We start from the raw sequence: 25515 nt of genomic DNA on the forward strand, positions 1-25515 counted from the left end.
ACGGACCCTGACCTTGGGTCCGCCTCTCCGCGGAGTGCCCTTCCACTTTTGAGCACAGGGTCGTCCCTTTCCGGGCGGGGAGCTCGGAGCCTGGAAAATTGACGCAGGGCTCGGGTGGGAGGAAAAGCTCGGCAAGTCTTTAGCATTTCCGGGGCCGTCAGCAACTGGTGGTAAGGAGCAGACTCCAGCTCCGCCTTTTGTTGTATTCCAGGCCGCATTTTCCCTCGTGCTCTTGGACCGGGCGGAGCCCTAGGGCCGCCAGTAAACAAGGCTCCGGGGCGGGGCGTGGTACTTGCGCCGGCAAATACGCTGCTCCCGGATTGGCTGCTCGGAGAGGCGCGAGGTTGGCGGGAGATTTGTGGCCTCCGGCGGCTTGGAGAGCGGTCTCAGCGGCTATGGCCTCTTCTTGGCGGGTGCGGACCCCCAGAAACGTGGGGTAAGTGACGCGGTCCCTGGCAGCGCGGGCCGGGGACCGTCTTTATTTTATTTCCGCCCTGTCGCGGTTTGTGCCTTTCCGAGCTGTGCTCTGTAGCGGGGCTTCCTGGCTCCGCCACTGCGTGCGTTTCTCTGGGTGACTCAGGGCCGCTGTGTCCAAACCTGTAAAATGGGAAGAGTGATCCCAACGCTCTAGGATCACGGTGAACTTTATCGCAGTTACAGTTTTAAACTGCCGGGCGGGCAGGAAGGGACGTTAGCGTTAGTACTACTTTACGTGGGTGTTGTCTACAGTAGACTCCAAACACACACTTACTGAGTGCCCGCTACTTGCCAGACATTTCAGTCTTTCGACGTTGACTCTGGCCGGTCGTCAGTATTTTTCTTTTCAAGTCCTTGCTGTGTTTGTGGCACAAACCACAGACCTTAAAGCTGAACCAAATCGCAGCGGGGTGGGGTGGGGAGACGACACAGCTCCCGCTTGTTATCCCTAAAATGGACGCTCCAGATGGGACGAGCAATTGGAAACATCTTTTATTCAAGGCCTCTGCGCGCTGCGGTCGGTGCACGAGATCGCGCGCGGAGGAGCTCCGCCAGGGCAGTGGAGGGCAGCCTGGAGGAGGCGGCCTTTGGAGGGCGGAGGCGAGGCTAGCGGAGCGCAGGGAGGTGGTGTAGGCCGGCAGGACCCTTCTGTGCCCAGTGGGGAAGGCGATTGGAAAAAATATAGAGGGGTCTCAATTGACCGGTGACCAGAGTTAAACTTGATTTGCTAGGCGAGATCTCTTTCCCTCTCTCACACACACACTCATGGGTGTGGAACATTTTATTTACGTATTTGTGTGTGTGAACATTTTTATCTTTGAGACTCATGAAATCTGTTCGTCCCTCCTCCCAAAATGCACTGGTGTGCAAACACTGAAGTTTTACCTATGGTATCACAAAACTTTCCATCTTTTAGAACCTGAGTTGTTTTGTTTGTTTGTTTGTTTTTTTAAGTATGGTCAAGGCAGGTGACAGTGGAAAGAGTTTAGGTTAAGAAGTTGATGCAATCTGGTGTCTAGTCCTATTTCCGTTACTTGGGTCTGTGACCATTGGTAAGGCACCTAACTCTTCTGAACCCCAAATCGTAAATGCCGTAAAGTGGGTACCTGTTCTATCTTCTTCAGGTCTGAGAATCCAATGAAGCAGTGGTTCTCCAAGTGGGGTACCCCGCCCAGCAGCACCCACTGCGGCGGGGGCTTGTCAGACCCCACCCCAGGCCGGCTGAGTCAGGCGCTCTGGGGCGGAGCCCCCAAGCTGGCTGAATGGGGCCCACAGGTGCTTCTGATGCTGCAGGTTGGAGAACCACAGCTTTAAGCAGTTTTCCAACTTCTCATTTACTGTGAATAGCAGTAATGATGTTTTAGATCCCAATTAGTACACACGCATGCACATTATATAACAAAAGGTTTCTAAACATACTGTGTCCCGTGCAGTCTTATATTTTATATTTTCTTGAATGTATTTCCTTTTTTTAAATGCTGGGGGGAAACCTTACATGATATAGACAGTGGATTAAATACTATTGTGGCATTTCTTGATTTGGAAGTTATACTGTGGCTAGGCCCTGTCATAGGAAGGATGCACAGGCGCTGAGGGGGACGGCTCACAGTGTCTCCCGTTTGCTGTTCACATGCACACAGAGCAAAGGAGACACGAGGTAAACAAGGGTGAACTTGGGCAGTGGGTGTACAGAGATCCTTATACTATCCTTGTAACTTCTCTAAAAGTTACTCAAAGAAATACTAATTTAGACACACAAAAGAGAGTTTGCCGTCCCTGAGTGGGTATCTGCGTGGCATGTTCTCGGGTTGCAGTCCCCATGCCCTGAACAATGCCTGGGGCACAGAGGACAGTCTGTGCGATTTTGCTGGCAATACCATTTCCTGCCTCCCTCACTTCCAGTTTTTACTCCCGTCACTGCTGTTCCTGCTTGTTGACTTTCAGGTTGTTGCAGGTACACAGCTTTTTCCTTTTCTCCTAATGCCCAGTGGCGGGAGCAGGAAGGGGTGTGAAGAGGGCTGGCTCTGGGTTTAAACGGACTCAGATCTGAGAGCAGGCCTTTCTGCTGCCTGGCTGTGTTGCTTCGGGCAAACACTCACCTGTTGTTTCACCTGGACCTCAGGGGACTGTTAGAGAAGGCAGACATGCAAGAGCCAGGTGCAGGGTGGAACAGGCGTCAGGTGCTTCATGAATATTGGCGTACCTCCGTTCCGCTCAGTTCTGCGGGGACAGTCCGCCACTGCTCCCGACTGAGCCCTCCGGCACAGGGGTGACAGCAGGACTGTTCCATATTCCTGGGGGCGCGAGATGCTATTTTATACATAGATGACGGGATTTGACCTATAAAAATGCAATTAAGTTTATGAAGTATGGGTTCTGCTTTCTAAAATGATTTTGCCATCACCTGGATTTCACAGTGTTAATACAAGCAATGAGGACTATAATTTGCAAAGGAAATGCTTGGAAAGCGTTGCAAGGTACAGTGTTTTCCCAGTTATTTTTTAAATATTTCCTAACTTTTTGTGTGTTTTTTGCTGTTTAATAGTGCTAGATATTCAAAGAACACTGTAGGAAGAACACGTTCCACAGAAGCTGTAAGTTATCTTTTTATATTTTAACTTGATTTTCTCATAACTGACAATACAAAATAACTAACATGTGGTGGGAGCCTCAGAGTTTTGTAGATTTCAGGGGTACACAGGTGTTTCATTGTAGTGACAGTGTATTCCTCTTCCTCCCGCTTCTTCCAGTGTAATGGGGGAAATTGTTAACATTTTGAATCTTTTTTCCTACACCTGGCTTGGTTTCATTTTTGTTTGGATAACCAACATTATATAAAATTGTACAACTTTGCCCGTATGTTGCTATTTTCATTTATAGCCATTTCTCTGTGATGTTAGAGTTATAAACAATTGTTAATGATTTTGCAACATTCCACTTTGTCCAGGTTATAATTTATTTTAGGGTAGAGTCTTAAAATAAATCTGTTAAAGGCAGTGCTTTAGCACCCTTGATAGCTAATTTTAAATTATTTCCCTGAAGATGTAGGACCGGTATGGAGGGTGCTTGCTCGCGGGGTGCGGGAGTCGGGGGGCCTCTCTGTGCCCTGGCAGCTGTCTTGTGTGGTCTCCTGCCAGCTGCCCTAACTCCCCCACCTTCAGGGGGCAGCTCTTTTACCCTGAGGTCTCCTGCAGGGTCCTCAGCTCTGTGCTCCCACCCGCCCCAGGGTGCCTGTTCTTTGGATGGATTTCTTGGCTCCCTGCCCTGGGCTGCCGAGACCAGAGCCTGGACTGGGATGGAGCCTTCAGCTCCCCTGCCCGCTGCCTCCCATGAAGGGAGCTGTGTGCTGGGGACCGTTTCCCTCTCCGGCCTCCTCTGAGGCGTTCCGCCCCAAACACTCCACAAGTGATTTTTCAGTGAGGTCCTGTCAGTGGTAACGTTTTTGTTTTGTTTTAGTTCATCTTCTATCTTCCAGAATTTTCTTATGTTAGTGACACCTTTCCATATTTTCCAGAGCTACTATGGAAGTTTTTCTCATTTTCTCTGCTTTGCTCTTTCATCAGGATTTGGGGTAGCAAACATCATAGGGCTTATTACTTAATTGAACCATAAACCCTGGTCTCTCTCCTTTGGTCAGGGGTTTAACCCTGTGTACCCCCAGAACTGTCGGTGACCTCTCAGGCCTGTGGCATGTGCCTGGGCAGAGGCCCACCGCTTTCCGTAGATCAGGAGCTGGCAAACCGTGGCCCGTGAGCCACATCTTGGCCGGACCCTGTTTTTGTGCAGCCCTGCAAGCTAATAATGGTTTTTATGTTTTTAAGTGGTTGAAACCAAATCAAAACAAAATTGTGTCATGACACGTGAATATGATGTGAAATTGAAACTTCAGCGTTATCCGTACCTGAAGTTGTGCTACGCGGGCTGCACGGGGTCACTGCCACGGAGACCCTGTGGCCTGCAACGCCTCGTGTATTGACTTTCTGGTCGTCACAGAAAAGTTTGCCAGCTCCTGCCTTGGACGATCGCAGGAGTCTGGGTCCCCAGAAGTGGTAAGGATCGCTTCTTTGGGAGCTGTGATGGCCAGGGTGTCCCCGCTAAGTCAGTTCTGTGATGTTCTTGTTCATGCAGCCAGTTCAGTGACTTTGACTTTATTCTCTTTTAGAAAGCCGTCCATCTGCACAAGCCCACTGAAGTATATGACTTTTCTGATAATTCTAATGTCTCAAGCATGGGCAAGTTGAGTGAAAACGAGAAAGATGAAGAACCTTATGAATCCTTTGGTTAGTATTTCAAACCTTTATCCCAAAACCTTTAAAGTAGTTCAAGCAACAACATTTATGCTAGTTACTGATAAAAATGTAGAAATATCTTCAAGTACAAAACTGAGTTGTCCGCATATGAATATAGCACTCTGGGGAGCTCTTTACAACGTGAATTAACTCTTGCACTCCGAGTACACTGGAACAGAGAACCCTGTTGACGTTGTCAAAGTAGAGCTCTTCAGTGGCACCTGGTCACAAGCCGGTCGCACTAGGACACGCGTTGCAGTGCCTGTAACACGGAGAGTGTGAAACAGGTTTCTCACCCCACGCTTCCAGTAAGGGCCTTGAGTTTGGGGCCAAGACGGGGAGGCTCCCCTTTTCTTAGACACACTGAGGCAGAGGGCCCTGCAGGCGAGCCGGGTGCCCCCGGAGGGGAGGGAACCGGCGGTGCCTGGCGGCCCCGTGCGTCCGGCGGGGCTGCCTCCGTCCCTGGGTCGCTGTCCCTGGGTCGCTGGCTGCTCCGGAGGTCAAGGACGGCGCGGAGGGTGTCGGCTGCCTGCGCGTTCACAACAGCAGAGCTCAGCCATTTTTGCTGGAATAGGTTGTAAGGGAATTTCGAAAATACATACGCTCTCACATAGTTTTATTTTGGTGTCAGTATTTTTCAGATTTGTTTTCTGTTAATAAAAGAATTCACCCTTTTTAACATGCGCGACTCAGTGGTGTTTTGGTACAGTCACAAAATTGTGCGGCCATCATTGGGTGGTCACTTCCTAAGTAAATTCGCGCTGTTGTGCTGGAATTCGAGCGCGAAGAAAGGGCTGCCGGCTCTTCCCTGCGTCCCCCACTGCCATTCAACACAGCCACCGCCCCCCCCCCCCACCCCCAGTCCCCGGCCTGCCCAGCCGGGCCTCTCCGGCTGCAGGGCCAGGGCCCCTTCCCTCAGCATCTGCTCCCTGTGCCTTCCCACCGAGGCCACTCGGTCTCCTTTCGTCGTCTTCCTTATCGCTCAGGGTAGCGGTTTCTGGTAGCCAAAGGCTCCAGCAGTGCAGGGCCGGGCAGAGAGGACGGGTCGGGGGAGGCCTGGACTTGCCCCCGCCCCCGCCCCCAGGGCCCTGGCTCCACGGAGACTGAGCGCGCGGCCTGGCCCGCGCCAGGTCTTGGTCAGGTCGCAGGGTCCCCCACGGGAGGCGCCAGCCCGCCCCGCGCCCCCAGACACGGCGAGAGTGATGCTCCATGGGGGCCGGGGGGGGGGGGGCGTCAGTGTCAGGCTTCCCATTTTTTCGTTTACCTCATTGAGACATTTTCCTATAGGTGCAGCAATACAGGCTATAATTGATAAATATCCACTGCAGCCTGAATTATATTTGTTAGTGAAATGGTTTCAGTTTTTCATTGTTGAGGTGTGAAATGAGGAACGTTTGGGAAGCAGCGTGTATAATTGCTGTTGATTTTGTTGCCCATTTAAACAAAGACTGCTTTGTACGCTGAGGTAAAGGGACGATCTTTTACCCGCGCCGGCAGACTTTTAAAGCTGGCCTGTTAAAACCCTTTTGTAGCGCCGCCTCTGCACAGCACGGCCATAGACGCGGACGAAGGCGAGCTCCCCGTGCGCTGCAGCCCGCGGCTCTGCCCGGCGGCCGGGAGGAGGTAGGTGGGCTTCTGTTGCTTCGGTTTCGGGCAGCGGCTCACTCACGCGGGCCGGGTTTCTGGGACGCTCTTTAGGGTAGAACCTCAGTTTTTAAAAAAGCATTTAAGAGGTGTTTGGGGCCGACTTAGGTCTTTCCTTAAGAGAACTGGTACATAAAAGCTTAAGTTTTCAAAAATTGACATTATTTGTAATAATTACAGGTACAGATTTCCAGTTGTTAGAGTCATGGGGCTGTAGTGTGCTTCATGGTGACTATTTATAACACTACACTGCATATGATGAGAGTAGATCTTAAAAGTTCTCATCACAAGAAAAGAATTTTGTTACTATGTATGGTGACAGATGTTAACTCATTTTGTGGTATTTACAGACATGCAGTCGTTACATTGTACACCTGAAACTACTCTTATGTGTCAGTTATACTTCAAAAAAAATCCAGTCTAATTTAAAAACGGAAAAGTGTAATTGACACCTGGTTAGCCTAGAAAACATTGCCTGTGAAGGTGGTTTGACCTGGAGGTAAAACAAAGAGGGAAGGAATGGTTCTATTAATAGAATTTTAGTTACTTTGTCAGAGGTTTCTTTAACTTGCAAATTCTCTGTCACAAAAGAGGTGTTCTCTAGTACCAGGTGGAAGTCAAGGAATCAGGCTGGTAATTACAAAGGAAATGCAAAGTCTGTTGTTTACTTCAGATGTGTTGTCCCTAGTGTTGCTTTGAGTTTTACAAATTGATACAAAGGCATGGTCAGGTAAATCAGGTAAAAGACTCCACAGAGACCACTTGAGAACAAATTATATTATGAAGAACTCTTCAATATTGCAATACTAATTATAAGTTATTAGCTAGAGCAAATCCTTGACGTAAGGACCTCTATTAGGTAATAGGTCAGTTGTAGTTGTTGACTATATTGTGACAGTAGCCAAACTGCATTTTAAACATCAGTACCCCGCTTCAGCAGAAATCTAAATCAGGAAGCTCTGAGGTTGTCTGCGTAGCCAGCCGCCCTGGTCACAGCTGTTGACCGTTTCCTTTCCCAGTGCACGCTGGCTGTCCTCTGCGCCCAGTTCTCTGACCGCACCAGCTGTTTGACCACACCGGGCTTTACATTTGCTTTTCCTTCCACCTTAAATAGCCTTCCCTTTATTTCTTTGCCTGGAAAAGTGTAAATTCCAGAGTCATATCGATGATGTCTCTCCTAACCCCGCCAGCTTTGCAGCCACACCTCCTCTGTCTGTTGCGGGCCACGCCCGCGCCCTGCATGACCTGTGATCTATCTTCCTGCTAGACAGTGGGCCAAGGAAGACTCCGCATTCAAAGCAGTTTTATTCACTGTTCCCTGCATTTTGTGGTTGGTGTTAAATGTTTATTACATTGAACTGAGTGAAGAAAATGAAAGGACTCCTCTCTCACCAGAAGTTCAGGGTTGCTTTTCTTTTCCAAAGGTCGAAAGGAGCATTCCCTTTTATTTCACCTAATGGTGGCCTAGCGTGTGCGGTTTCGCTTTCAGTGCAAATGCTAGGCGCCCAGGGGTCTGGGACCGGGAACTTGGAGGGGGCTGCAGTTCTGGACACGACCACAGGGTGCTGCCGTGAGGAGACACTTCCCAGGACTTCCCTGCCCTGGATGAAGGGATGGGGGAGGGGGGAGGACCAGTAAGTCTGGGAAGGTGGCAGCCCCATCCAGCACAAGCAGATCTCACTGCGTTGAGCTTATTTTCCTGTTGGACGAGCAAATTGAAGAAGACATACGTGAATAACAGTGAAGTATGTGCAAGATATTGATGTCTTTATTCTTTGGTACAGTTCAAACACTTCTGAAACTGAAGAAAGTGAACACGAGTTCATAGAAATTAGTGCAAAAAAGGTATGTAAGAGTGTACCCTCTTCTACCTTAATTAGTAAGATATTTCAAATCCAATTTAGTTTGGATGCAAATAGAGAAAATGTTCTATAAAGTATTTCATATCCTGTTTAGATTGGAAGCAGAGAGAAAAAGTTTTGTAGCAGAATTTTTCATAGAGTATTATGTTTTAGAAGATTTTTTTAAATAATGAGACATTTTTTATCTGAAGTGTTCATTACCTTGTCAATCGTAACATGCATGTAATGTGTTTAGATTGTGATTTACAGCGGCAGACTGACTTATTGGGACATTTATTTGGAGCTTTAATCTGGGTTTCCTGTCCCGTCCACTAGTCATGTTGTCATCTCCCGGTTATATTCCATCTTGAAGTGTAGAAGTGGGAAGTGTGGGCTAGTTATCTCCTGTTACAGTAAGGATGATAAGCATTTGTATTTTCTAAACCAGTGATGCCGTTTTCTTGACATAGCCAAGAAGAAAGCCCAAGCCCATTAGTGATGAATCTGAGAGTTGTAACGAAAGGGATGTGATCATAGAAGGTAAACCAGCCGAGAAAATAAGTAGCCAGCAACATGGAGCTACGTCACCTTCAGAACTTCCAGAGAAGGTGGCTGAACTTGGCACTCCTAAAACGGTAGGACCTCTACGCGCCAAGTCCTCCGTTGAAAAAGAGACCCTGGCAACAGAAAGTCAGCTGGTAAGAGCGTGCCAGCCATCCCCTGGCAGGAAAAAGTTGATTGGAAAATGTTTATGAGGAAAATAAACCATTTTTCCTCTTTCCCTCAGTTTTTTAAAGAGACTTTTTTTTATCTTACTATAAAAAGTTTTATTTTAGAGTATTTACAAGGTATGGAAAGGAGGATAAAATACCCTATAGTTCTCTCACCCACAGTCGGTCTTCAGTCCTCTCACTGAGCCCCCTCACCCTGAGGAGGACCTCGCTCTGGCCATCTGGTATTCTACACACTGTCCTTTGCGGGGGCCCTGGCACTTCAGTCCTGCTGCTCCTGTAGCTAGTTATTCTCTTAGTTGTGGATGGTGGCGTTTAAAAAAATTTCAAGTGCTTTGAGGAATTTCTAGTTAAATCTTCATGTGCACCCTTGATCATTCAGGAAAAAAAAAATGCTACAGTAAGATTTCTGGGTCATATGTGTTCTGTTGTAAGATTCTTGACATATATTTTTTTGATCAAGTCTTCATATGTCTTTGCCAGCACCTTGATTTTGGCCCATTAAAACTGATTTTGGACTCCTGACCGCCAGAACTGTTGGAGAATACATTTCTGTTGTTTTTAAGGCACCAAGTTGTGGTAATTTACTGCAGCAGCCACAAGAAACTAAAACCTCACCCAAGGACTTTTTAGTTATGTGGCTTTTAGTTCTAGAATTTCCTTTTTTTTTTTTTTTTTTTTTTTTTGGTATAGTTTTTACTAAGATTCCCTGTTTGATTATTAAGACTGTCATTTCCTTAATTTATTTGGACATATTTGTGATAGCTGCTTTAAAGTCTTTGTTTTCTAAATCAGATATCTGGGCTATCTCAGGTCAATTTCATTTTCTGCCCTATGGTTCACATTTTTTGTGCAACATTTGTAATCTAGTATTTTACAATTGTGTGTTGGACATTGTTTTTAAGACTCTGAATTCTTCTAATGTCTCCTGAATAATGTGGACTTTTACTTTTGTAGGTAGCTTGGTTATTGGCTGATTATTTTTAACTTCTTTAGGTTTGGTTTCATTCTTGTTAGAGTCAACTTTCGAAAAGCCTAAGGGATTTTCCAAGCTTCTGTAACTCAGTGGGACTCAATCTCTGTATTAGTTTGCAGATGCTGCATAACAAATTGCCCCAAACTGTGTGACTTAGAGCAACATACACTTAACATCTCACAGTTTCTGTAGGTCACAAGTCTAGGCTCACCTTAGCTCAGGGTTTCTCACCAGGCTGAGATCTCGCCCAAGAATCAGGGTCTTGTCCAAGATCATTCAGGCTTTTTGGAGAATTCGATTGCTTGCGGCGTAAGCCTGAGGTTTTCTCTTTTCGAAGCTGGGGTCATTTCAGCCCCTGGAGCCTGCCCGTTGGTCCTGGGCACATGGCCCCTACATCTTCGAAGCCAGCCGGGGAGCGTCTCTCCATCGGCTGCAGTGGTGGTAGAGTGCGACCTAATGAGGGAGCTGTTACCCTGGGCATCCGCGGGTGCCACCTGCACTCACGTGGGGGCTGTCTAACAGGTCGCTGGGGATCACCTTAGGATTCTCTACCGCAGCCTCAAGTTCTCCCTGACGAGCCTGGTCAGAGCTTGGTTTTAGGCTGTGTGAGGATGGGTCTCCAGTAGGCCTTCATCAAGGGCAGTGTTCTCAGTCCTCCTTCATTATTGTCCACCTTAAGAAGCCTTTGTAGACATTTTTCCTCATAATCACCCCCATCTCTCTCTCTCTCTCTCTCTCTCTCTCTCACAAACTCTCTCTCTCTGCCTCTCTCTCTCTCTTAAATTCTAATACCATATGTGTGCTGCATCACTGTTTATGTACTTGGGTCCTTGGAGGTTTATGAGCCATTGTAATATCTAAGGTTTTGTTGGGGTTTTTTGCAAACTCCTCCCCCCCAAGACTCAGCCTTTGCCCCCTTGGGAACAGTAAAGCCCTGCCTGGGCTGCATGCTCTGCAGTGTGGTTCTTGCCATAGATACCTGCCAGCGCAGCCGGATAAACCAGCGCTGGCTAGCTTCAATGAGGCCTGTGCATGTGCTGCATCTAATGTCCCCCAGCATTGCACGTCCTCTGTGACCTGTGATGTTCTGAATCCCATGACAGCTGCTTTCTAGTGAACTTCTGTAGCCTTGCTCTGCATGTGTGCACTTCCGGAGAGCCCTGGACGTCTGTGGCTCTCTGCTCAGCCGCCAGCTCCATGTGCCGTGGCCGCTGTGCTCGGAGGCCTGCCTCCTTGGCGTACTGGGATCTGCTGGCATTTGGCTTGCTGTGTGGCTGTCTGAAGTTGTCCCCAGGCATGGGTTGGGGGTGAGAACGGGGGGCGGCATTCACAGGTTCACTTTCTGAGTTTTCTAGTCTTGTTTTGCCTATTGTTCCAATGCCTGAATAAAATTGCCAACCCCCACCCCCATTTTATAGTTGTTTATGGCACCTGGCTGGTATGGGTCAGTGGATTGAGTGCTGGCCTGCGAACCAGAGGCCAGTTCAATTTCCCAGTCGGGGCACATGCTGGGGTTGCAGGCCACGCCCCCAGTGGGGGTGTGCAAGAGGCAACCACACATTGATGTTTCTCTCCTTCCTTTCTCCTTCCCTTCCCCTCTCTCTAAAAATAAAATCTTATTAAAAATGAGTTTAACATTTAAAAAAATAAAAATAAATAACACTAAATTTATAGTTTCTTATGGCAAGAAGCTGTTACTTCGTCACAATTTTGAAATAGCTGATGCCACACATGATCTTAATAATAAAAGTTCAACTTCCTCCAAGACAATCATTGTTAAAACCCAGCTGAAAGGTTTCATTTCTGGGGCGGGGGCGGGGGAACAGTTTAATTTTTTTCAATGTTTCCTATGTCAATTAAGATAATTTATAAAATTAACTATATAATTTATTAGAAGTAAATAAGAATGATAGGTAAAATGTTAACTGACAGTGTTTGATAACATCGTCTTAATCCTTTTAAGAAAAACTGTCAGCCTTCCAGCCTTGCTTCCCAGCAACTGTCATCAGTTTGGCTCACATAGTCTTACAAAAACCCACCCATCCCCCGAAAAAAGAAAAACTTTTAAAATTCTTTGCTGTTTGTTTGTTTTTTTTTAAGAAAATTCAGAAAAAGGAGAAGGTGTTTCATGGCAAAAGAAAGAAATCAAGAAATGAAGCCATAAACTCAGGTACAGAATAGTGTTTTATGCTTTGACAGTCATTCAAGAATTTCATTTAAAAATTCTTAATTCATTAAAGAAGTAAATGTTAAGTACATAAAACTGCCACTTAAAAAATTTAAAAATATGTGACTTTGGAGTAACTTTTTTTCCCCAGCATCACCATGAAAATTTTCAACGTAAAACAAAGGTATAAAGAATTTACAATGTACATTTACATACTCACCACCTAGATCTTACCATTCAAATATATTTTATTTTTTATCACCTATCCATTAGTATATTTTCATACATCATTTAGTATGTAATTTTTTCTATAAGTCTTTTTCATTTAATATAACTTCTCTTAATTCATCCATGTTGTTTGGTATTATTTTCATTGACCCAAAAAATGTATTGAAAATTGTTTCAGAAGAAAATAAAGCATTTTCTCTTTCCTTCAGTTCTTTTAAAGGAGAAGTTATATATTTTTCTTGGTGTAAAAAAAAAATGTTTAATTTTAGAAAATTTAGACAGTAGGGAAAGGAAGATAAAATCATCTATCTATAAACCTATAATTACATCCCTCCAAAATAACTATTATGTTTTATGTCTCTGCTTTTTAATCCTTTTACTGAGCTTTTCTCACCTAAAAAGGAACTGTATCCTTGTCTTATCAAATGTTACCATTTCCTAAGTACTCTACAATATCTTTTTAGAAGATACTTTGTTTAAGAATGCACTGTAGTTTTGTTCATCGCTTACACTCTATTTACAACAACTGCCTAAATCAATACACTGAGTAGCCTTTTTGTGTTCTAGAAGGGACCTGCTAGACTAAAATTAAAGTGTAGTTAGCAGAGGAGAGCTCGGGACCACAGTGCCGGCCTAAGCCAAGGCGCCACCGAGTCCCGAGAAGGCAGCGGGGCTCGGGTGGCGGCGGAGGGGGCGGCGGAGGGGGCGGCAGAGCCGGGCATGGACCGTGCTCTGGGGCCGGAGGCGAGTCTGGCCCTGCCCGCGCGCTGCACAGCTGCAGTTCCTTTTACCAGTTTGGCGGGGTGACTTTTGTTGTAGGCTGGCAGAGCCCTGGACTAGAGCCAAGTTTTTCGTCCTCAGTGCATTACATTGGCTTATCTTGCTGTCCTAGATATTTCTGACTGTGCACATGTTTGGTGTCTGAAAGGAAAGAGAAGCAGCGACATCATGGAGTTAGATGTTGTTTTGTCAGCATTGGAGAAAACCATTCCAGAGTACAAGTAAGTTTTAACATGGCACGTGGAGCAGATACGTTTCCCTCGGAGCCCCACGGCTGCTTACCCCACAGCTTTTGGTATATGGTATTTTCATTGCTAAATTTTATGTATTTTTACATTTCCATTATAATTTTTTCTTCAGTCCTGTGAACTATTTAGTACCATGTTTTTTGTATGCCCAAATATGTGATTTTTTATTTTTTTGTATTTGAGATGGACGCATCTCAAATATGTTATCAAATTTTGTGGACTGGTTTTTGAAATATTGAGACTTTCTTTATAGCCTAGTACCTGATCGATGGGACTCTCTAACCAGTGGGTCTACGTAGAACCTGTAATTATCGGATCCGTGTAGAATTGGTAATTTTTGCTGATACTTCTATCAGTCTATGCTGTATGTATTTAAAGACTTTTATCAGGACATCATGCATAGAAGTGCTGTCTTGATTGAACATTTTATCCTTTCTAGTGAACCTCTCCATTCTTAAAAGTAGATTTTTGTCTTAAATCTGTTTTATCTGATGCTAATATAGTGTCACTAGATTTCTTTAGCTAGCATTTGCCAGATTGTATTTTACTTTCAACCTTTTTCTGATCTTAAGCTTTCTTATAAAATCTTTTTAAATTAAATGTATCTGCCTTTCAGTTTCAACTGTTGACTTTAGGCCATTTACATTTTATTGTAATTATCAGTATATTTGGAAGAATGGATCGATAAAGTTCTTTTACTTCTTTAAATTTTTTGTTCTAACTTTTGATGTTTTTAATCTTTTCTTCCTTTTTTAAAAAATAGAATTTGTAATTCTCATCTAATGAGATGGGAACTTTGGCAGGGGGTCTAATCCCTTGATCACCCTCTCACTGCCCAGAGCCCTTCATGTTCTGGGTGAAAGTAGGCAGATTTCTTTATTCTCAGACAGCGGCAGTCTTTACCAAGGTGTGTATCTGATACCCTTTCCTTCATATATTTCTTACAACATCCTATGGATATGTCTCCTTTTTTTTTTTTTTTTTTTGAGTGCTTTAAACCACTCTTTTCAGTGTGGCTGTTTATGTAAAATTTCTAAATTCTCATTATTTTGCTCATGACTTTGAATGTGAACAGGAGGTTAGCTGTATATTCTAGGTTAGAAATCATTTCCTTAAATATTTGTAATCACTATTCATCTTATTTCGCATCTAGTGTTAAATTAGAAAAATATGATGTCTAAATCGTGTTCCTTTACATGTGGCCTTCTCTTTCTCTAAGCTTTTACAATATTTTGTCTTTGATATTTCTAAATTTCACTATTTTGGTTGTGACCTTTTCAATATAAGGTTATTCTTTAATTACAAAAATATATTTTTTGTCCCCTCTAATTTTTATATTTTCTATATTGTCCTTTGCTTCATTCTTGATTTCCTCAATCTAGATATTGGAAATTTCCCAGTTTCTCAGATATATCTATTCTTCCATTTTTCTATTGAGTACTTAGCTGTTTTAGTTTTTATATATTTCTGTTTCGTTCTTCTTTGTGCCTTAAATTTCATGTTTTCTGTTATCTTCTTTAGAATATTTATTAGGCTACTTTAAACTACCGGACTATCTGATGTGAAATACCTGCTTCTGGCAGACTTTCTGACCTTCCAGACCCCTTTCCCTTGGAGCGCTGTGTCCCTCCAGTGCCTGGTCACTGCAGCGGGCGAGCTCCTCCCCCCAGCCGCCCGTGTGAGAAGGGAAGGCTGCCCTGGATGAGCCACCTGTCCTCAGGTGGACGGGCGTCTCGGCCACTCATCCCAGCAGGTGACCTGTAGGTCAGGATCTCTCCTGTTGCTCTCCAGACATAAGTGGCCTTAAGAGTAGCCGTACTTCTTAGATTGTCGCTCTCCAGCCCTGGGGCTTCGGCAGGGGAGGGAAGAGGGAGCAGCAGCCCAGAGTTGGTCAGTCTACCTGTCTGTCTCCAGGCCTCACAGACACAGCTCAGGTTTGACTCCTGGGGACAGGACCTAGGGACAGAGGTCTGAGCTGCTGCTGCTTGTAGCTGTTGGCAAGCGCGGTGGGTGGGGACCAGCGCTGAGGAAGCAGCAGGTACCGACCTTACCAGTCCCTTGCCTGTCCTGGGCCTCCTCATACCGCCTCGCCCGCTCTCCCTGCCTCTTCCCCTCGCCTCGGCTGCCTCCATTTTGCAGTTCCGGGGGTGACCTTGGGCGACGGAGCCAGCCTGTCATGCTCACTCCTCTTTATCATTGTAGCAAGTGTCTGTTTTATTCTCTGTACAGCATGTCCCAGAGCCAGCTTGCCATTAAAACTGGCACAGAGCTCTCAGTATGGCCAAGACCGGCAAGGCTGTCTACCTCTCCCATTCATCGGCCTCTGAAGGAAGAAGAAGCTTCTGGTGTTTTAGCGGAAGTGGCATTATCTTGCCTTTTAGCATAATAAATTCTTGATATAAGATTTAGAGAAAAAAGGAATGACTTAGAAAAGATGTAATATTTTCATTAGACTTTTAAAATTATAAAATACCCTTGTGTTTTGGTCAGGACAAGTCATTGTGGTAGGATCACTGGATTTTTTATTTATTTATTTATTTATTTATTTATTTATTTTGGCAAAGTGTTCTCAACCACGGAACAAGCTTCATTCTTTCAAAATCAAGTTAACTATTCTAAGGTCTGCTATTTTTGATGTCTGTACCTGACACTCACACCTGAATAGTTTCTTTGTTAACAGACTTACTGATTGTAATCAGTTATCGATGTGTATAAGAAAGTATGCTATGAAATGCAAACATTACAAACTTGGAATATTCTGAAATTGATTCAGTTAGTTATCTATAGGGAAGTGACCAGATTTTTAAGGCATTAAAATTTGAAAGAGCTATGCCTATAGTTGATAGAATCCACCAATTTATCATCTATAAACCATGCAGAAAGTCTTGACCAGTTTTTCTAATTTTTAACATCTTAAAATCATGATTGTATATTTAAATTAGAAATACTTTTTTTTAAAGAGGGCTCATGGATTTTTAAAATTGGGATAAAATATATATAGCCGATAATTTACCATCATAACCATTTTTCGAGTATAAATTGAGTAATGTTAAGTATATTCACATTGCTGTGCAATAAATATCTGTCTCTTTCCCCATGTGTAGCTGTGGAACCCTTGCTGAAGGTGTTTTGACCATGTAAGTGAGGGTTTATCTCTAGGTGCTCGGTTCTGTTCCGTTGGTCCAGATGTCTGTATGTCGGTACTGGACTGTTTGGATGGCTGTAGCTTTGTGATGTTTTGTAATAAGGAACTGTGAGGACTCGGTCTTGATTTGGTTTCTCAAGGCTGTTTCTGGCTGTTTGGGGTCCTTTGTTATTCCATACAAAGTTTAGGATTTTTTTTTTTTTTATTTCTGCAAAAAGTGCTGTTTGGAATTGCATTGAGTCTGTAGATCACTTTGGATAGTAAGTACATCTTAATAGTTATAAGTCTTACAATCAATGAGCATGGGATATTTTTTATTTATTTGTATCTTCTTTAATTCTTTTAACAATTTTTATAGTTATCAGTACGTAAATATATCACCACCTTGGTTAAGTTTATTCCTAAGTATTTTATTCTTTTTAATGATACTGTAAATGGGATTTTTAATTTCCTTTTTGGATTGTTCATCACTAACCCATAGAAAATCAACTGATTTTTAATCTGTTTATTGGTTCTAACAGTTTCTCGTGCATGTAACCTTTGGGTTTTCTACATACAAGATCACGTTTTCCGTGAACAGAGATTTTGCTTCTTTCCGATTTGGATGCCCTTCCCCCCCCCCCCCCCACCTCCCTTAGCTAATAGCTCTAACCAGGATTTCCTAACCAGGGTTTCTAGTATTGTGTTGAAAAAAATGGCAAGAGAACGCATGCCTGCCTCGTCCCTGATCTGGGCACAGAAGCTCCCAGTGTTTGACCGGGGAGCAGGATGTTTGTTAGCTGTGGGCTCTTCCTGTAGGGCTCTTCATTATGCTGATGTGGTTTCCTTTTGTTCCTAGTTCATTGACAGTTTTTATTGTGAATGAGTGTTGAATTTTGTCAAATGCTTTTTCTGCATTGAGATAACATGTGGCTTTTGTCCTTCATTCTGTTACTGTGCTGTGTTACATGGGTTGTAGTTCATATGTTGAGCTATCCTTACGTTCCAGGAATAAATCCCAGTTTGTCACGATGTCTATAATCCTTTTCAGGTGTTCAATTCTGCTCACTGGTCTTTTGTTGGAGTTTCCATCAATAATCATCAAGGGAATTGGTCTCGAGTTTTCTTTTCTTGTAGTAGTTTTTATTTTTGTATCAGAGTAATACTGGCCTCATAAAATAAGTTCAAAAGTGTTCCCTCATCTTCAGTATTTTGGAAGCGTTTGAAAGGACCGGCATCCATTCTTCTTTAGATGTTTGACAGAATTCTCCCTTGAAGCCATCTGGCCCTGGGATCTCTGATGAGTGGTTTTTGATTACTGATTCAGTCTCCTAACGAGCTATAGGTTTATTCAGATTTTCTTTTTTTTATCGCTTCATGACTTATCCTGGTAGGTTCTAGGTTTCCAGAAACTTAAGCGTTTCTTCTAGGTCACCCAGCTTGTTGGCAGGTAGTTGTTCATAGTGGTCTCTCATGGTCCTTTGTTTTTCCGTGGCATCAGTTACAGTGCTTCCTTTTCCATTTCTGATTTTAAGTCTTTTTTTCCTTAATCCATCTAAGGATGTGTCAATGTTGTTGATTTAAAAAAAAAAACAACTTAGTTTCATTTTCCCTATTTTTCTATTCTATTTTATTTATTTCTGCTATAATCTTTATTGTTCTTTCCTTCTGCTAACTTTGGGTTTAGCTTTCTCTTCTTTTTGTAGTTCCTCGAGATGCACAGTTAGGTTTTAGGTTTGAGATCTTCTTTAATGTAGGCATTTACCACTGTGAACCTCCCTCTTAGTACTGCTTTTGCTGCATCCTGTAAGTGTTGATACATTGTTTTTGTTTTCATTTGTCTCAAGATATTTTCTAATTTCCCTTAATATTTCTTTGACCTCTAGATTATTCAAGAGTGCTGTTTAGTTTCCACATATTTTTGAATTTTCCAGTTTTCTTAATGATTTCTAGTTTTATTCCATTGTGGTCTGAAAAGATACTTGGTATGCTTTTAATCTTACTACATTGGTTAAGACTTACGGGCATTGTTCTGGTGTGCTTCAGGAGAATGTGTGGATTCTGCTGGCACTGCTGGGAGAGCTCTGTATGGATTTGCTAGGCCCAGCCGGGCGATGGTGGTGTTCAAGTCCACCGGCTCCTTACTGAGCTTCCGGCCCATGGATCTGTCATCACTGGAAGTGTTTCAGTGTGGCTCTTCTGGACTTTGGAACTTGTCTGGCGTACTGCAGTTTATTAAGTGGCTTTGGGACTTATCATAAGACTTTTTGGGCCTCCCATAGTTAAAGTGGTTCCCCTGGCGGGGCGTAGGGTGAGGTCCAGGGCTTCCTCTTTCACGGCCTTGCTGATGCTGGTGGAAATACCTCTTCCGCCGCCCTGTCAGGATGAGCACTTGCACGGAGATCTGGACTGAAGAGCGCGGCCTCCTGTGTGCCTTCCTGGCCTCTGCAGAGTTCAGACGCCCTGGGGCGCGCTCCCCTGCTGCGGCAGAGGGTCTGCCGCTGGTGCAGTCACTGCGCAGCGGCCGCTCGCCACGGGGAGCCGGGCTGGGCACTGCACCCCTGCTCCCTTGTTACAGGGGCCTGAGCCGCTCTCTCTTGGGGGCTCAGCTTTATAGTCTTTGAAGAATTGGACAGCTGGCTTTTGGCTACTTGTGGGTTAGTCCAAACGAGCTATACAACGATTCCTCCGGGCGTTAGCTGGCAGGTAGGGAGGGGCTAAACTCTGCAGATCATTGGATCGGAGGCAGGAAGACTGGGGTCGGCCGCGCACTGCCGCATCACTTGGCATCACCTGTGGATGTGGCCAGTGTCTGGGGGCTTAGCTGACCACACACCCGAGGGCTTAGGGGAAAATTTTTCCTGTTAATTCTCTTTTATTGAGACATAGGCAGTATTTTCTAAGCCAGAGAAAGGGCTGCAAGCTGACCATGCCATCCTAGATACCCAGAATGCAGCCTGCGTGACTGTGTGGGGGCCGGGTGAGCAAACAGAGCGCACCTTTCACAGTCCGGTTGGACACCTAATCTTCTTTTAAAAATTCTGTTACAGACAAAATATAGAATCTAAAATTTGCAGGGAAGCGATCAACAAATTTCATTCTACTCTGAAAGAAGAACTCATGAGAACAGTAAGTGTGTTGGCACTGAGCGGCCCACGCCTTCTTTGCTAGTGCTGGGGTGGACTCGGCGCTCGGGGGGGGGCTGCGTCGCTGGCAGGGCGGTAAAGAACTCGTGAGATTTATTTGTATCCCACGTGTTGTTTTGAAATAAATGTGAAATACTGTAAACTAATAAACATTTAATCTTGGAAAATGCCATGAGAATATTTATTTTTTGTTTTGTGTAGCTTATTGAAGCCCAGAAGTTGAAAACCCTGAAAAGGAAGAATGCTAAGGTAAATGGCTTGTGATTAGAAACATGTAGTCGTGTCAAAGAGTCAAGTAAAGACCTGCCTCTGGGGTTTAGGGCGTTCAGCTTGTGTAAGATCCCTGTGTTTTCAGTCAGGCTGTTACTTGGCTGAGCTGTGGTCGAGTACTGTTGATAACATGCAGAGGATAGGGGACCCTGGTTAGCCTGAAAAAGTCTGCGAAGCCCAAAATGGATAAGTGTTAAGTGATGCATACTTACCACTTTCGTAGCTATCCGAAAGGCACAGCCTTTTAGAATGAAGAGCTGTCCCATGTCGCAGGTCAAAGGACAGCTTGGGAAGAATACTGGGTGAAGGATCAGGGGACCTCTTTCCTTGCCCTTGTTCTGCTGCTTGGATAGTGTACCGCCTTTTTGAAAACTGCACCAGTAGGTGTGCTGGAGAAAAGTGGGGAAACACTAGGCCCGGCTGTTTGTGGTTGACCAGATGACCCCTGAGGTTCTGGCCCTAAGCTTGCATGAATCCAGGAGTGGACGAATAGCTTTCCTTCTGCGATTGTAATTGAAATGAGTTGGAAGCATACATATTTTCCTACCAGTGATTACAAACTTGCTGGTGGTTTTTTTCCTTTCGTTATAATATCTTATTGGTCCACTCTGCATTGCTTAGAAGCAAGTGGGAACAGTCTGAATGTCCAGCATTGGAACATTACCTAGTCACTAACAGTGATGGCTAAGATAGTAAAATTTATTATACTTGAGTGTTCATTCTAAAAACGAATCCCGACCCTGCTAACCCATTTCAATGTTTTCCCAGTGTACCTAGATAAAATCTAGGAGTACAGTTCTGTAACGTGTTGGTAATGATCCAGCCCCACCTCTTTAAAGTCCCGGGGTGAGTAGCTCCGCTGCTCTTTCAGAGCCTGCGTCAGAAGTTGTCACATGACACACTGTTTGCGTGAAATGCGCCTTCCCTGTTAGACCACAGGTCCATGATGGAAAGAACGCGCGGTCTGTCTTGTTTCTCACTGTACTTCCAGACACCTGGCACAGTGTACTTGGTGGTGCTCAAACATTTGTGAAATTAACAAAGAAATTATTGTCTCACTTAGATGACTTCAGATATTGAAAAGAAAAGGCAGCGTTTGATTGAAGTCCAGAATGAACTGCTTTGGTAAGATATCAAAATCCACTTTGAGAACTTACCCAGAAGGGTTGTGACATGTCCCATGGGGCTAGTAAAACTTGCTGCCAGGTCACATCAGTCCCTTTGGTTTTCTTTGAGCTTGAAGGTAAATTAGGCTGCAGAGGGGACAAGCTTTTAGCAAAGGAGAATTCACACTGGTCTGTCCTTAGGTCTCTCAGCTCTGGCCTGAGGAGCAGCCTCATTAGCCACGTGACACGTAGGCTCTGGAACTGGGCCACCTGGGGTTTGAGTCCAGGCTCTGCCACTTGCTGGCCGTGTGACCTCGGGCAGGTTATTTAATCTCCCAGGGCCTCAGTTCCGTCCTTTGGCAGGGACCGTAACACCTCTACCTCCCGGGCCTAGTGAGAATCAGTGAGTGAAGGTACAGCCGGTGCCTCGTGGCACCAGCGCGCAGAGAGTGGTGTGGAAGTAGGTTAACGTGTTACTATTGAAACATGGAGCTGGGTGTGACGCGCATGGGAACCCAGGCCGAGAGGGTTTTCCACAGGCCATGCGGTGTCCCAGGCACTGGGGCAGCTTTTCCCTCCCACTGGTTTTACTGGGCCTGGGAAATGGACTCACGTTTTGATAAGAGGAAGGAGCAAAAGGAAGGCTTTTTGTTCCTGGTTTTGCTCTTGCCTATTCCTGCCTGTTGCATTTCAGCAGTTCCCCAGGCCCTGTTTTTTCTAACTTCACTGGGTACACTCGAGGCTGTTACACTTGATTATATGTCCTTTATTTTTAGGAAAACTGTTCTGTTTTAGGTTAGAACCACAGCTGAAACAACTACAAATGAAATATGATGAACTTAAGGAGAGAAAATCTTCTCTTAGGAATGCAGCACATTTCTTATCTAATTTAAAACAGCTCCATCAAGATTATTCAGGTGTTCGAGAGAGCGAGCCACACGTAAAGGAGACGGTGAGTTCAGGTTCACTCCCCCATGTGCTTCAGGTGTGGGGCGGGCGCGGTGCCGCCAGGTGCCCGGCGTGCAGGAGAGGGGCAGGAGCAGCTGCAGCGCTGCTGTGGATCATCCTCGCTTCTTTAGCAACGTAGGTAAGGCCAGGGGAGCAGAGACACACCCTGTAACAGGAAGCGGATCTCCTTAGGGGAGTGCATCCTTCCTGTGCGAGCCCCAGATGGGCAGCCAGGCTTTATTACAGTAGTCGGCATGTGCCGCTCAGACACGTTTTAAAGACCTGCGTCTTTTGCTTTTGTTCAGCCCGTGTTTGTAGTCTCTTTTTTATCTGAAAAACAAGTATTATCCCATAAAATGGTAGGTGTGATATGAGAAGTTGAGAAACATAAAAAGGAAATATAGCAGGAGAAGGTGTGGTATATTGTTTTAATAAATTTTATAGTTGCTTCTGGATTTTTGCTGCAGATTTTGCTACAGTTATGAGACCCAGCTCAGATTAATAGGAATATTTGTTAGAGAAAAAAATTGATATATTTGCACTGTACACATATATCTTAAGAGCATACTTGTATTCTTCACTTCTAAATTCAGTTTTAAGGTTTTGACACTGGTCTGAAGGTTAATTCTCATTAGCCTAAGTTTTTTTTTTTTTAATAGAGATCTGAAAATAGAATGTTTTGTATTTTTCCCTGTGCTAGTATCCAACTAGTGTAAAGCTTATCATTTGGATTTAGAGATTCAGCCACTGAACGTGAAGAAGTTGGTCTGCCTTGCGGGGGACACACTGCTTGTTCTCTGAAGGCCCTCGGCGCCCTTTGTCGTTCTCATGGAGGGCCTATGCTTTTGGCTTTAGGGAGTATTTAGATACCTAGGTATATGTCTCACCTCTTTTCCTAAACTAAAAGTCTGGTACCAAGTATTAGTTCTCCCCACCCCTCGCTCCTCCCCAAGGGCGGGTGCCCCTTGGTAGCTTGAACACCTTAGAATCTCAAATAGTTAACTAAATTCCATAGTAATATGGCAGGTTATATTCTAGGAAAAATTCCATTATTATGTGGGTGGTATAGTCTGCCAGCTTTTCAGTTCAATTTTTCATTTCTAAGAATACCACATTAAACTCATAATTATAAAATTTCATAAGGGGAATAGTCACTCTCCCTTAGATAAAATTTATAATGTGCAGTTTGGCTTTGTTAATTATTTTAAAATAATTACCTGGGTTTTGTGTTCTGTTTTATGTTGGATTTGTGTTCTGATTGTCTTTAATCATAAAGAAATTTTGTACTGGCAACTTTAAGACATTGAACTGGTCTTGTCCTAAGTAACTTCTCTAGATGGTGCTTTTTTCCTCGTGAACTTTCACGGGCCTGGTGGGCTCCTCCCTTCGGTTCTCGCAGTAACAGGGACTGTGCACTTGCTTTCTGTTTAAAAGGGGCGTGCGGTCTCACAGCCTTGCGGAAGCCCCATTTTGCTCCCCCCCAGGAACGACTCTGTTTCAATCACTGACAGGCCGCAGTTCCTTGAGCCAGCCAGTGTCCTGGGGTGAGGCAGCTCCGGCCCTGCAAAGCGGGTCCCTTGAAATCCCACTTACCAGTTGTGTCCTAAGGAAACAGGCTGCAACCAAATTAGTGATCCTCATTCACGGAAGTGGGGCAGGGGGCAGGATGAGTGGAAATCTCTATAGAATCAGCATTCGGTCATAATCCTATTTGTCTCACACAGCTCAAAGTGTAACAGTTCTTGGTATTTTTTAATCTAAATATTTTCCTTCAACAGTATGATTCATCCAGCCTTCCAGCTTTGTTGTTCAAAGGAAGAACCCTTTTAGGAGCTCAGAGCCATCTGCAGAACATCAACTATCAGTTAGAGAGGCTCCTTGAGCGGGAATGAGACCATATAAAGAGAAGCCCCACCTGGCGCCTGGTGCCTTCTGAAACTGCTTTTTATTGTTAAAGCAACATTCTCGGATACTTTACGTGTCTAATTATTCAGGCTGGTTGTGCGCCCTTGTCACAGTTTGATTGCATAGTAGTTTTAGAGGCCATAATGAACTTTTCTGGTTAGTGTCTTGGGTAATAAGTTAAAATGTTCCTAATTAGCCACAAATACTTGAAACCTATAAATAAATAAATACACATAATCTAAAGTGAATATGGACTAACTTTGGTTAATAAGGAGAGTTCTACTGAATCGAAGTACACTGAAGCTAATTTTCAATAAAAAGTGATTTCAGTAAATAAAAATTGGGAAGCAGAGTGAAAACTTAATCGACAGATTTAACAATGAGTTACTATAATTTATCATAAGTTACTGTAATTTAGTGTGTTTTTAAAATCTGTCTTCATATTACATTCTGGTCATGGCTATATAAGCACCCACAGTTAATTAGCTATTCTTGTAAGGCTTCTACAACTAGGTCATCAGGAGTTTCACTCACTCCACCACTATAACCAAGAAGACTTCTCTGCAGCTTCTGCTAATTCAGCATCATCAGTAGCTTCCAAAAAACAAGTATCGTCGATGCCATTATCCCAGTCAGGATCAGAAAATTCAGTTTTTGACAACAAACCAGACGGTGGCTTTTGATGACTCTTGGTTTCGTCTGTTGTAAACTCTTCTTCCTTTAGTTCCAAAGAGGAGGGTAAAGGAGGGTGCAATGGAAGAGAATACTAGTTAATCAGTCACACTCTGTGGCGATGTCACCACAGCACTCTCTCAACGACAGACAGGGTTCCTCAAAACTAGCGCGTCTGCACGGGAGGGGAGGGCCAGCGTGGCCAAATGGCAGCAAGGGCGGGTCTCGGTGGAAGGCGTGTGGGGCCGTTCCTTGTGCTTGTGCTGCGCTTCTGTATGTTAATAACTTTTTAAATAATGTTTAAAAACTAAGATGATCAATGCAATGGAGAAGCAGGCAGGTAACACTGGTCATTTAAAGTACTAAAAGCAAAACAACCCAAAATATTAAAACTGACAGGTACAATGGGTGTTCATTATACTGTTATTTTTAAAAATTTTAAATAATAAAAAACCAAAAACAAGTTATACAGCAGTGGTAATACTGTATAGCAAAAGTACTTTAAGTTGGAAAAGCAGAAAAGAACTGAAAACCCCACTAAAACCACAAACATGCACTAAAATAATACTCCAAATGAATGAGGGTGATGTTCTTCCTCTTAAAGGCAAGTCTTTTTTAAAAATTAATTTCTTGGTTATTTTAAAACACTTTTTAATCTAGTAGTTTATCAGAGAATCTGGCTATCAGCTATTTTATGTCCACCTTCTAGAGACCAAGAATGAGACTTCTACATTTCTATCTTGAATGTATGGCATTTTTCAGGAGACTTTAAGAAATCACATTGAATAGGTACCAGACCATTATCTAGACTGTAAATCTGAGCACTAACTCAGCTTAGATTGGGTGACTTTTTATTTTGACCATAACACTATGAAGGACAAGGCTGAGAGGGTGTGTGTGGGCTGGGGGAGGGGCGGGCACTTAGTCACCTAAGGTAACACGACAAAGGAGCGCTTCAGGCAA

General features: G+C 44.2%; 2 protein-coding genes across 3 annotated transcripts in view; one reads left to right on the forward strand and one right to left on the reverse strand.

Annotated features, from left to right (window-relative positions):
- The first annotated feature begins 255 nt into the window (after positions 1-255).
- Positions 256-23930, forward strand: CENPU (centromere protein U). 2 transcript variants are annotated; one of them, XM_054565814.1, is made up of 13 exons: positions 256-436; positions 3023-3071; positions 4640-4757; positions 6299-6389; positions 8195-8255; positions 8722-8949; positions 12059-12128; positions 13246-13354; positions 19556-19634; positions 19853-19900; positions 20985-21046; positions 21823-21979; positions 23754-23930. In XM_054565814.1, the coding sequence occupies exons 1-13, from the start codon at positions 396-398 to the stop codon at positions 23865-23867; spliced, it is 1227 nt and encodes a 408-aa protein (XP_054421789.1). In that variant the 5' UTR covers positions 256-395; the 3' UTR covers positions 23868-23930. The 2 variants fall into 2 exon arrangements, with proteins under 2 accessions (XP_054421789.1, XP_054421788.1); XM_054565813.1 differs by lacking the exon at positions 8722-8949 and having other exon boundaries at positions 341-436.
- Positions 23931-24227: 297 nt separating this feature from the next.
- The window catches only part of PRIMPOL (primase and DNA directed polymerase), a 33735-nt gene continuing 32447 nt past the window's right edge, over positions 24228-25515 (reverse strand). Inside the window, 2 exon segments of the mRNA XM_054566176.1 lie at positions 24228-24439; positions 24441-24598. Coding sequence (XP_054422151.1) covers positions 24367-24439; positions 24441-24598 — 231 coding nt within the window. The 3' untranslated portion in view covers positions 24228-24366.

The sequence above is a fragment of the Pteronotus mesoamericanus genome, unplaced genomic scaffold, assembly GCF_021234165.1.
Source record: "Pteronotus mesoamericanus isolate MK-2021 breed Mesoamerican mustached bat unplaced genomic scaffold, CSHL_Meso_final contig_169, whole genome shotgun sequence".
NCBI lineage: Eukaryota > Metazoa > Chordata > Mammalia > Chiroptera > Mormoopidae > Pteronotus > Pteronotus mesoamericanus.